The 12,775-nt window shown below is 36.7% G+C and overlaps 1 protein-coding gene across 1 annotated transcript in view; it reads left to right on the top strand.

Moving 5' to 3' along the window:
• Positions 1-4,327: 4,327 nt before the first annotated feature.
• The window catches only part of LOC104621348 (ubiquitin carboxyl-terminal hydrolase 12-like), a 13,006-nt gene continuing 4,558 nt past the window's right edge, over positions 4,328-12,775 (top strand). The window contains exons 1-6 of the mRNA XM_010287806.1: positions 4,328-4,657; positions 5,607-5,833; positions 7,051-7,127; positions 8,010-8,093; positions 8,755-8,952; positions 10,969-11,047. Coding sequence (XP_010286108.1) covers positions 4,405-4,657; positions 5,607-5,833; positions 7,051-7,127; positions 8,010-8,093; positions 8,755-8,952; positions 10,969-11,047 — 918 coding nt within the window. The 5' untranslated portion in view covers positions 4,328-4,404. The remainder of the gene's footprint in view (positions 4,658-5,606; positions 5,834-7,050; positions 7,128-8,009; positions 8,094-8,754; positions 8,953-10,968; positions 11,048-12,775) is intronic.

The raw sequence follows: 12,775 nt of genomic DNA on the forward strand, positions 1-12,775 counted from the left end.
ATCTCATTTTGAAGAACATAGGAGAAACGACCATTTTAATTCTTAATGGAAGTAACTTTTTTTCTTAGCTGCTTTGTTTTTATAGGAGTAGTATGAATTCTGTTGGATTTTTTTAGGAAGGTGGTTTTTTTTTTCTCTCTAACATAAACATACTGTTTCTTTGTAGGGCGCCAATGCCTCTGCTTTGGAGAAAGAGATTGGTCCTGAACAGTTCCCTGTGAATGAGCATTATTTTGGCTTGGTGAATGTAAGTGAATTTTTTATGGTTGAAATGCTGTTTTTTAATTCGTATCCTAATTCTGAATTTAACAGGATTCTCTGTTAGAACTTTATCTATGAGCACTTCTAACTTAAAATGGGGCTCTGCAGAGACACCACATCCTGCAGTATGGTGCTATGCCTTGTTATTAACAAAGATACAAATTTCATCTTAAATACAGAAAAGTAAGTGTATTTATTATAAAGTATTTGAGAGAAACCTTCCTACGCAGGTTCATTTCTAATTGCAGGATTTTAATATTTAGCTGGAAAGGACATTAACTAACAAAGTGCGTAGATTGTTCGTACGCTTTTCTAGAGAAGAGAGATTTGATTTTACACTGATGCTGCAGTGTATGGGGGCCTTGAGGCTTTAAAATGAAAATGTGTTACTTTTCTAAAAACATGTTACTCCTGGGATTAGTGGAAGTTCTTCTATGCAAGGACATAGCCAGGAGATGAATGACATTGACTTGGTCAATAACTTTCTTACATGTAGTAATACATTTTTTTGATAGCCTTGTAAAACTGTGAATCCTTCAAAAAAGATGTATTTTTTGTATCTGTCAGTTTGTGTAGGTCTGACTTGACTGGGATCTGTTGGGCAATAAGAATTGTCTCCCTAAATTAACTCTGGAGAGAACGGAGCATTGATGTTCATCTTGACAGTGCTTCTGGAGCAGAAAGGCAGCTGTTGTGCCTGTGACATCTTTTACCAATGAATGTAGGAAGTTAGTTAATAGAAACAGTGGTTCTGTAGCATCATATTTATGATGTGAAAAGGCAGTTTTGTCAAAACTCAATAGAAACATAAGTATGCGTCTGTGTGCTGGTCATCTAGGTACATTTTGTTGAAAACTGAAATCTTTGACACATCAAGTAAGGTTAACCTAGCTACTAAAGTGTGATTTGTGGCAGCTTGTGAGAAACTCGTTTAATTGACTTCTGTGTGGGTTTCTAGCCGTTTGTGTTCTTAGAGACCAAACTCTCTAAACACATTGAGTTATATTCCTTAAGTATGGCGTTAATGGCCATTCCAAAGCTGCTGAGGTTTGCACCATAATGAGAAAAATGGAAGGCATCTCCAATTGTAACATAAATAGCAGAGTGATGAATAGTGTGAAGAGGAAAAATAGCATTCTAAAAATAACCAGAATTATTATACCCACATCCATTCTCTGTTTTGAAGGACAATATATAACTAACACTGTTGTGCTTTATTCCTTGCAACCAGTTTCTTCAGGATGTTCGTTTTCATGCTGTTGTTCTGCACAGCTTTTAACTAAGTTATTTCTAGTTCTTTCATGATTTGAAGTTACTTGGAGCACTTCAAAGAGGGCAGTTTCATGACTTCAGCATTGCTACTAGTAAACGTGTGGTTGCACTGCAGATAGAATCAGGTGTTGAACCCATGGACAATGGAGGCTTTAAATCTGTTTTTTTTTTAAGTTATTTTCTCTTTGTACCAGTGAGCTGAACCAGCTTGCCTGCAGTCAAACTATTGCTAAAGCCACTGTGGAGTATATGGGAGGAAAGTCGGACTGCTCCTTCTGACAGCCTTTTAAAATAGATTAGGTGTAATGTTGAACTGAAGTGCAAGAGGGATGGAACAATGTTTTCATTCTAGAATTTCATCTCAGTTTTCATTTTAAAAAGCTTCTATTGTAAAATAAGCCTTCAAACTTTACTTTTACATTGAAAGTGTAAAATTTTACAAGTTCTTATGAAGTTAGGTAATGTTGACTCTACATACAGTTAGTTTTAAGCAAAAAAACCCCCTATGTTTTGGCATCTGTTTAAAATACTTATTTGTACCAGAGAAGGGATGAAAAAAATACTTTAAACCCTATGTATTTGTACCTGTTTTTCCTTTATGTTTTAGGTCACATTAGACTTTATACAGTACTTGTGTATTTGATCTGTGCATGTAGCTCCAGGTTTGGAAATATCCATCAACCCATTGAGAACTGCCTTGCCAATCTGGTTTTTGGGGTTCTGTCAAAGACAGTTGTTAGAGCCCTCTTTGTTTTTTCAGGCAGAATTTCTAGCAAAGTTAAAGTCATGGTTGGAAAGATCTGACTATTTTGTATTTCTAAATGCAAACTGATTGCAGTTTAAAAGTGTGACACTGTTACATAATACTGTTTATTTGTTGAGAACTGTCTCTAATACAGAAATCAATAATTGAGATATTCAGAAGTTTCCCAAGGCCCTGAATTGCTTAAAGCTGGAAGGATTTTTTTCTAATATGAAAAAAAAAAGTCAGAATTGCTGAAATAAAATGCATTACGTGGTCTCTTTGTAAAGCACTTGGCATGCAGTAGAATATCTAACATGCAATATATTGATTTCAGGAATAAAAGTTCTTCCATGTTACTTTATGTAAAGGCGGTAGCAAAGAAAGAGAACTGAAATACTATTTAGAAGGACATTTTTAAAACCTAAAGCATGCCATAAAGTGATTGTTTTTCACCGTATTACTTTGACTACTGCAAAGCATCTTGCGTCTTACTGTCAGGAATTTTTAAAGCTATTTGGGTGGAATTTTAATTCTTTAACTCCTTTAACTCTTCCATTTAGTTTGGTTCTAATAATTTCTGTCCTTGTGGGTAGCATCAAAGCAGGATGTGTTTAACCAGTTGACTTCATGGTTTTTGACATGATTTCTCCATGAATACAGTCTTGAAATCTCATTAACTGCTTCCTTTGTAAACTTTTTTGTCTTAAGATGCACAATGACCTTCCTTTAGCTATCTTAAGATAGCTAATTTGTAGTTTCTTCTGTCTCGTACTTTTCTGCTATTATTATAGACAAACTCATCTGAAAACAATGCTATTTAATCAGACTTTTGGTAGTTCTCTTGCCTGTTTTGTCTTGTATGCAAATTTAGTTAGCATGCTGCTTATTTGTTTCTCTAGGTCACTAACAAGCATATAAGTTGGGTTCTATCCTAAGTCACGTGTGTGTTCAGCTTGCACATTTGTTTTCCTCATGTCAATAAGGTTTAACTGTTCTTTCTTGTTTTTTGCGTATGGTATAAATTAATGTTAATGTAACTATAATGCTGTAACCTTTTTATCTGCGTGAATTAAACTGTTAATTTTCTGTTTCGGTCAGCAAACTGATTATTAACTTGACTCATTCTGCTACAATATTCACACCCAATTTTGGTGAACAGTAGTGACCATATTCTCTGAGTACCACTTAACAAAATAGTCTGTGTTCTGTAGTCAGATTTGTATGCTCGTTTTGTTTATGTAAAATATTTTGCTCTCTATACTCTTGAGATGCAGAATCTTATTACCAGAATACCTGGGGACTGGCAAGCCCAGAATTTGTTCCACTTTTTTGAAGCAGCGGCATTGTACAATACAGTTGCACAACAAATTGCAAAGAAACATGTCAAAAAACCATGGTGTATTTCTTGTAGATGATATGCTAATATCTTGGCGGTCTGAGTGTTTCTTCTTGTTAAGCAATGTGGAACACTGCCTCTGGAAGTTGTTATCGCTGTCCTCCCTTCTCTGAAATGACACTGCCTTCAGATACGGCAGATGTAAACCAGCTGCTCTTTGGACTTGCCTGCATCATGTACTTCTCATAATATTTCATTATAAGCAGGAAAGATTTAACAGATACCTTGCTAACTATCTCTAAAAAGTACTTTGTGTATCTGACACAGGCAAATCTAGCGTACGAATTCATGCATTGAGCCCTTGTTACTGTAACGCAGCTGGGACGCAGTGATGCTGATGGATGCTGCCTCTTCCTTTTTCTGTTTTCTTGTCCCTCTCTTCTGCTGTGTTGTTGGCACCCCTCCACATCAGTATCAGCAGGATCTCCCCTGTCAGGATTAGTAGCATGCCGTGGCTCCAGAAGTTTTGATTTTGTAACGAGCCCTCAATTGGAATTTTTCTTTTGTCAGTGGGTTCCTGCTTTTTTTTTTTGGTTCCTAGTATCACTGTGACTGTTGTCTTCTCTTCCTTTTCTTGCTGTTAGCAGCTGTGATGATGCAAGGATGAGTCTTTGCCACCATGCCTACTAGTATTTTCCCCAGTAAATGAACTCTGACAGACGACTTTTCCATTTTCAGTATGTGACATTCTTAATGTCTCTTTCTGTTATGACTTTTTAATAGACCTAATATGAAAACGTTTGTTTTCCTTTTGTTCTGTTTTAACCAGTTCGGCAATACCTGCTACTGCAACTCAGTCTTACAGGCACTTTATTTTTGTCGTCCATTTCGGGAAAAAGTTTTGGCATACAAAGTGCAGCCTCGAAAGAAGGAAAGCCTCCTGACATGCCTCTCTGATCTCTTCAACAGTATTGCTACGCAAAAGAAGAAGGTGGGAGTCATCCCACCCAAGAAATTTATTTCCCGATTGAGGAAAGAAAATGGTAAATGAATAAATAAAATTTTTATGCAGATTGAAGCATATAAAACATAAACACAACTTCCTTTTTAAGTGAGTCCAAATTGTCAAGTTTTAACAGATTTCTGGAAGATTTTTGAACTCTTTTTTGTGGTGTGAATTTCACCACCTCTGTAGCATAGGAACAGAGATTGTATCAGAACTGTGCTGTGTCATAAGAGGATTATCTAGATATCTTTGTTTCTGTACTTGCTTAGACCAAGTAGAGGGTATGTACACAAGTCTCAGTACTGCAGTTATTCCATGTTGGCGTCATGTCCTGTAGAGATCTGCTGCAAGTCAGCACACTGTGGGTCATTGCTAGAAATTGTCATGGGCTAAACAGACATCGTGGAGGTGGTCAAAGTTGAGCTCTCTAAGGAGACTGAACCACCCTTAGCCTGCTTTCTTACATTTGCAGTAGGATAAATTCCTTATGATGAGAACTAGTGGTTATTTCCCAGGGCTACTTTGTGAGGAAGAGTTCTGTATGTTGACTTATCATCTCTGCTTGAACTTGAAAAGATAACAAACTTATAGTAGGGGATTTTTGCCCCTTGATGCTGGACTTAATGAACTAATGGCCAAAGGCAACACATCTGAATTTCTTTATTTCTCTCCCTCCTCCAAGAAAAAAAAATAAAAGAAAACCAGTCATGGTTTTCTTCAATTCCAAGAAATGCCCAAACTAAGTTTCCTTAATGATATTTTTCAGCTGCCTGTTTCTTGCAACCTGAGGAATAGGTGAGGGTAACCTGACATCCCGTTGTAAGAACAACAAAATAAAATTCTTCAAAGACTCTTAACAGTGTAACCCGCAATTGTGTAACAGGGTAGCGGAGGGGGAAGGGCATGCACTGATTGCTAAAAGCATAGTAACTTGATATTAGGAAGTATCTGTACTTTTTCATTCTCTTTGATCTCTTCCTTTCCAGAATTATTTGATAATTATATGCAGCAGGATGCACATGAATTCCTAAACTACCTACTTAACACTATTGCTGACTTATTGCAAGAAGAGAAAAAGCAGGAGAAGCAGAATGGCAAACTCCAGAATGGCAGCATCGAGAGTGAAGAAGGAGACAAGACTGATCTGACGTGGGTCCATGAAATCTTCCAAGGAACACTAACCAATGAAACCAGATGTCTTAACTGTGAGGCTGTACGTTTAAAACAAAACAAAACCTCTTAGATTTTTCACAGGTTCTGGTCATTTTCCCTAATACTAAGCACACTTTTTCATTTATTAGGATAGATGAAATTGCACTCTCTCTATTAAAATATGGAGCATAGCCTATTTTATGACTGTATCACCTCTATGTTCAAACCAATACTCATTAAGGTATGTTTCTCAGAAAAAGCATAGTGTTTTTTCTGTTCCTCCTCCCTGTTTCCATCGAGGCAGTCTGCACCTGGCTGATATAAGCTGCCTTTTCGTCTTCATGTTATTTCCTGTGTCAGTGATTGATAGTTTATGTTGTGTTTCTACATGAGAGTTGCTCAGTATTTATTTAACTATGGGATTAACTGAATTTCTTGAACTAGAAGTCTGTGCTGCTTGGTGTTGGTCCATAGCCACTCTATTTGAGAGCAAAAGAACTGCCACAAAGTCTAGAATTAGAAGAACCACACCACCTTCAGACCAGGAATTTGTAGCTAGCCATATGCTATGTCTGATTTAATATTTCTGGAAAAAATGAAAACCCAGATGGGGAGAAAAAAAAAAGTGATTACAACTGAAATGACTGTTCCTGGCATTTTAATTTAAAATTATGGCTATATGGTGAATAGAAACTCTACAGATTACATTAATAAGATTCTGTTTCGAGAATTTTGAAATTAAATGTGACTGTTCCACAAATGGAAAGATGGTTTTCCTAACTGCTAACCCATTTAATTGAAAACCCATCTGCCTGTTTTTGCATTTCCTATAAGTATTTACTGCTAAACTCTGAAATGCAGCAGAAAGCTGTATCGGTCTACAAAACAGATTGGGATACAGTTAAAGCTTCTCCAGCTCTGAGTGGTTAAAAACTGGTGTTTGCCAGTGAAGTAAGCCGATGTGCCTTGAAATCTTAAGGGGTAAGGGGGAGAGATGTTTTGCGAGAGAGGTTTTTGGGTTTGGTTTTTTTTGTGGGCTTTTTTTCTGGGTTTTGGCTTTCCTTTTTTAATATTCTCATCTGGATTGTAACAACACGTCAGATTATTTCTTCAGTTTTAGTTTACCTCAAAAAAAGGCCTCTCTGTGTGTGTATTTATTTTTTTTTTATCACAAAGCTCTCTGCTTGCAATGAGGACATTGCACCATTCCAGAAATGGTTAAAAGAAATCTGCCAGTTCTAAACTGTTATGAAACATTTCTTCATTTTTTTTTTCAAGGTTAGTAGCAAAGATGAGGACTTTCTGGATCTATCGGTTGATGTGGAACAAAATACATCAATTACACACTGTCTAAGGTAAATGAAAATATTTGTGAATGGAAAAATACCTGCCCTTGGACAGAAGGAAAGAGCCTAGCTTAGTTGCTCTATTGTGCAACAGGTTTAGGCTTTGACTTATGGTAAAACATGTTCTCTTCAGAGTGCTGTTCATTTTATCTTTATCATGGCTTTTTGAAGCTGCTAGTTTTGTAGTGGTTTTTAGTAGTTAATGAGTACGATGATTTCTTAGTGGTATGTAAGATTGATTTTCACTTTCTTTTATGGGGATTTTAATTTGTTACATGATACAGTCGGGCTTTATCAAAACTAAACCTGGTATGTTTGGTTTCATAAGAAGTTCTGTTTATTTTAATAGTTACTGCATTTCAGTTGTCTGGTTCTGATGTTTGTGGTCAGGTTCTTTTTTTGCTGATAGAAATGTGCTCCATGTATTTGACTGCTAGGTCCAAGGCTTATCAGCTGCTAGGAAACCGCAAGTTGCGTATAGCATCCGGCTCTTTAATAGCTGATAAGGGATATATAATTACTAGGAGTTGAAAGATAATCCGGACTTTAGCTAGTCAATGGCTAATGGCTATAGGTCTTAACATTTAATGGCTGCCACCAAAGAAAACATGGAGTTGACTACCTCTGGAAACAAAACCCAATCACTTTATTGCTGTTTATTACCTGTTGTGTTTGACTCCTGGCCAGAAGGTATGCAGTTAGTACTTGAGGGTGTAATTTCCACATTTTTCCAGCTGAACATTGATACTACATCCCAAGACTGGGACACATACACCTAAAATGTGTTTGGGAGGTATGAGTGATATTGAATAAGAGGAATTTAATCTTCTGTGTGTACTTTGGCTTTTTTCATCGTTATTGGCTTATCTGACTTTCCTTTCATTTCTACAGGGGGTTTAGTAATACTGAAACTCTATGCAGTGAATATAAATACTATTGTGAGCAGTGCCGCAGTAAACAGGAAGCACAGAAGAGGTAAGGCTCAAATTTACAGGCTAATGTAAATGTTCTCTTAAAATGGGCAGCTGTTGGAAAAAGACACCTTGTGAATTCAGCAAAAAGGAAACGTGAGACTGTTTAGGTCTTTTGTTTGGTGGGGAAGGGAGAAGGTAAAAGTGGAGAGACCAAGTAACTTTGCGGCAACCTTATCAGAGAGAAATTAAGAGATTAATTTTGTATTCCCCCCAGAAGAGCTCATATCTGGTGCTTCCAGACATTCGCATTTTCCCCAGTTAGCATTAATCAGCTTAAAGCCACTGAAAGCCATCCCATCTGCTTTCACTATGAATACTGTATACAAAAATCTTATTTCTCACCTCATACTTGGTCACAGCCAGAGCAGCAGGACAGATTTATTCCATCTATTTCTTTCCACTGATGTGATGAAAAATTGATGTTTTCAACACAGACAGTTGTCCTGCATTCAGATGTCAGTTGTGTAGCTACTCTTTCAGAATAAATATTGCCTGTTCGCACTGGAATACACATGAGAAAAGCAACCTTTTGAAAATCTTCATCAACATTTTAGATGCCTTTTTAAGAAGTTTCTTCATATTGAAACTGTTCTTGAACAAAGCTGTGGTTTAGGTGAACTGCTAATACCTTGTTCTTTGTTTAATATATTTTTGTCCTTCAGAATGAGAGTGAAAAAGTTGCCCATGATTCTAGCTCTGCACTTAAAAAGGTTCAAATACATGGACCAGCTGCATCGATACACCAAACTCTCCTACCGTGTAGTCTTTCCCTTGGAGCTCCGGCTCTTTAACACTTCAGGAGATGCTACAAATCCTGACAGAATGTATGACCTTGTGGCTGTAGTTGTTCACTGTGGCAGGTATGTTGGTTTTGTGCTTTCTGGACCTTAACTGCCTTTTCTTGAAATTTAAAAGGAGTCATCCATATGTTATTTTATAACAGTACAGTGGCTGACAACATGGGAGCATGCTAAGCAGCGTCAGAGCTAGTTGTCCAGAAGTTTTGGGATTTATTTAAAAGAAAAGTGTTTTGGTCTTTATACTACTTTTTTACTGGTTTAAATTTTGCTTTCTGAGTACACTGTCTAAGGTTTACTCTTCTGTCAGCTTTCAAATATGGTTGCAATTCGGACAAGTTGTTGCTTTGAGCTGTAGCAAAGTAAAAGCAGTCTTTAAAAAACAAATGAAAGCAAAACCAGCAAATGAAATCCCACTCCCACCCCTACTTTCCAGGAAAGGTAAATGAAATAAAAACAAATCTTGGAAAAACACTGACTAAAATAGAATAAATTACATTCTCATGTTACTATTTGCTAAACCATTGAAGTTTGTTTTTTTTAGAAGCTGGTGCCATCACGTGGAATAAACTGTGTACTGCTGATTTTTTAAAATATCCTTACTCTTTTTATTAATTTGTTGTTGTTGAAGTGGTTTGAATTCTGGTTTTAAAGGCAAGGAGGAAAAAATTTTAAGCACTTTTGGGGGAGAAAGAGCAGTCATGGAAGGCAAAAAAATATTTGTAACTGCCTTCTGGAAGTGTGAGTTTTAAAGTAATAAGTTATTGCGGCACACAAATATTTTGAAACCTCTTTATGAGGAGCAAGACAATATAATCAACACACTAATATTGCAGAGACTTAGTACAAATAAACTACATAATTCTAGGTGATTTCTGTCGTGGTACAGTTGTGCTATTTTTTTTATTTTTATCATTTTAAGATCTCATCCTGTGCATTTTCTCCTGTAGATTCTTCATTTGCTATACCTGTAACTACACTTACATGTTTTAACAATGGTATTAATAATTCAGATGTATTGATTGGCTTTGCTTTTTGTTCTCAAAACTGTTGTCTCATTTGGGGCTTTTAGGAGTCCTGTGACTGTTCTGGTTTCAATTCTTAATGGAAATGTACCGAAGGCTTAACATAAACTATATTTTCTAAATATTTGAGTTCTCAGAACTTGTTTTAAATATTTTGCCGTTATAGTTTTACTTTTCACTTAGTTACTCTAAACAAAGAAGTTTCGTTCTGTGACAGGTAATCTGTTTAAGTATATCAATAATTCAGGAAGGATTAGATGTACTTTCTTTTGCTGAAAGCTGATACGAATATAGGTTGGTTTAAAGCCTTATGTAGATTCTAAGTAAAAAATAAAGCCGGGGGGGTGTGTGTGGTTTTTTGTTTCCTCACTGCGTCCCTGGACTGTTATCTCAAAATTTGAGGTTAGTAGATTGATTGCTTGTAGTTTTCTATCCATATAGTTTATTATCCCAAACTGCTACCTTTTCAGAGCAGTTTGCCTGCCTTTACTCTGCAGATCCAACTCCCTTTGAGTCAGGTCATTTTGTTGTCCCTTCCCTTCAAGGTAAGCATTTAGGATTTAGGCAATAGTCTCAGACTGGGACACTACCACTGGAAAACTGGGAACAGCAGTCCCAGAAAGCCTGTCTGCAGTCAGCCATAGGCTAAACCACACTAAGAAATAAAAAGATACCTCCTGTGAAATATGTCAGACAGACAGATGGTAAAATTTTTGAACCGGTCAAAATACTCGTTGGTGGTGAATGCGACAAAATGGTGATTGAAATAACTGGCTTTTAATTTCATTTTTTGAAATATATGGATGACTATCTAAAATATTTATGAAATTGTGTATTTTGAATATATTGTATTTGGCAAGTAGCAAAGACAGAAATTTTAATTCAAGCAATTTGGCAAGTCTAAGAACCTAAACAATGTTATGAGTAGTGCTAGACAACATTAAGAGCTGGGAAATGTAACTCTGACAGTAATAGCTAGAATCACGTGGGAGAGCGGTGGTCCTGCCGTTGTAGGCACAAGAGTAATAAGTCTTCAATCCTTTTTTTCTGGCAGTGGTCCAAATCGAGGACATTATATCACCATTGTGAAGAGCCATGGCTTTTGGTTGCTGTTTGATGATGACATTGTAGAGGTAGGTATGTTTTTCCATAGCGAAGACAAGTGTAGACAGCATCACCCTCCGGGATGTTTTTATGTCTGGGATTCACTTTGGGACATGTGAAGGTATTTCAGGAAAACACGTGGACAGAATAATTCTGGATGCTTCAAAAGTAAACTTCAGCATTTTTGTGCATCTTTATTAATAGAAATAGTGTAGAGAGGGCAAACCAGCACAAGGGGTATATTGGCACTTCAGACATGGGGTGGTGTGCACCTGCCAGGCTGAAATACCACACTTGTCTTATTCAAGATCTGAAATGCTCTTATTTCAGCCCACCTTTTGGGCTCCTTTTTGTTGCTGACTCGCTTTGTGCTAGTTGCATTTCATTGCTGCCTTTAAGAACTTCTAATCTTTTTTTGTAGGTGTTTTCTCAACAAATTGAAGTGTAGAAAAACTGTAAAAAAAAAACTTTGGGAGACTGTAGTAGGGTCCTGAGGGACAAAGATGTTTGGGCTATTTGCGATAATGTTTAAACAGTCTGCTCGAGCAAATTTTTCCTTCACTTTTCTACTAACTGTAGAAAAAAAGTTCTACTATCTGTAAAGACTAATATCCAAAATATTTATATATCCATGTATTTCACATAATTATTAAGCGAGTGTCAAACAGTAGAACAAATACCACAGTAGAACTGCTTTTATGTAAGGATGAAAATACATTGTTTGTCTCCAAGATCTCATGGTCAAGGTTAAGGCCTGATGTGAAGTGTCTAAATAGGTTGCTTGTGTTGATACAAAGATGATGTAGTACATCCTCCAGGGTTGGGTTTTTTTTAATCTTTGCTTAGCTTTGAGCATCGGGGGTGACTTCCTGGTGATTTGGATAGCTTGTATGACACTGAACAGTTGCCTTTTTCTCATTATTACCTTTTGAGTGTTGTTTTCCTCTGTTTCTGTCATGGCAGAGGTACATAATTGTGTCAGCTAATTTTGGACATAGTGTTCACTTCAATATTTTTAAATGCAAGTATTCTCTGTCTTTTCCATACAGGGAGACAAACTTCACATTTTAAAAGTAGATGTAAAATAACCATCTTGTTCTATATTTGTTTTCTATCAGTCACTTCTACGTTGTATCTTAGCTTTTAGGTCAAGATGGAATTGCTTTTTATCTGCAAACACTGTTGGCGCTTTTGTAGATGTGCCGAAACATAGCTTTCAAATATGCACTGTCTGTTATTTGACAATAAATTCAAGGACCTGTCACAATTAAGCTAGAATGTAGTTGTTCTCTCCTGGAGGGATGTTTGGGTTTTTTTATCTTTAAGTTACTTTTCTAACTTCAATCATGGCTTTCTTTTTTTAAGTTCATCTTCTTAAGTACATCTTAAGTACATCTAAAATGCTGTAAAAATAAATCTCTTTGATCTGAAATGCCTACTTTTTGTGTTTTCTATGGTTCTTGAGTTTTCACTGTCTTGATTAGGATTAGCAATATAGCCCTGTCCTTAGCACTACCCCTGCCCCAGCTGCGAATCCAGAAGTTTAAGATTCCGTTTCCTGCTAGAAGACTCTCCCTGGATGGTGTTTGCACGTGTTTCTTGTTTTCTGTGAAATTTAGGCTTTGTTTTTCCTACCCGTGAAGGGCATGAAAAATGACACATAAGAGCTTTGCACAAGTCATTTGAGATCTTTGGCCCTTTCTGATGCATGGTTGCTCCTTGACCTGCTTTGAGGAGTGTAGCATAAGGATTCCTGC

This window comes from Phaethon lepturus, unplaced genomic scaffold, assembly GCF_000687285.1.
Source record: "Phaethon lepturus isolate BGI_N335 unplaced genomic scaffold, ASM68728v1 scaffold29595, whole genome shotgun sequence".
In the NCBI taxonomy this organism is placed as follows: Eukaryota; Metazoa; Chordata; class Aves; order Phaethontiformes; family Phaethontidae; genus Phaethon; species Phaethon lepturus.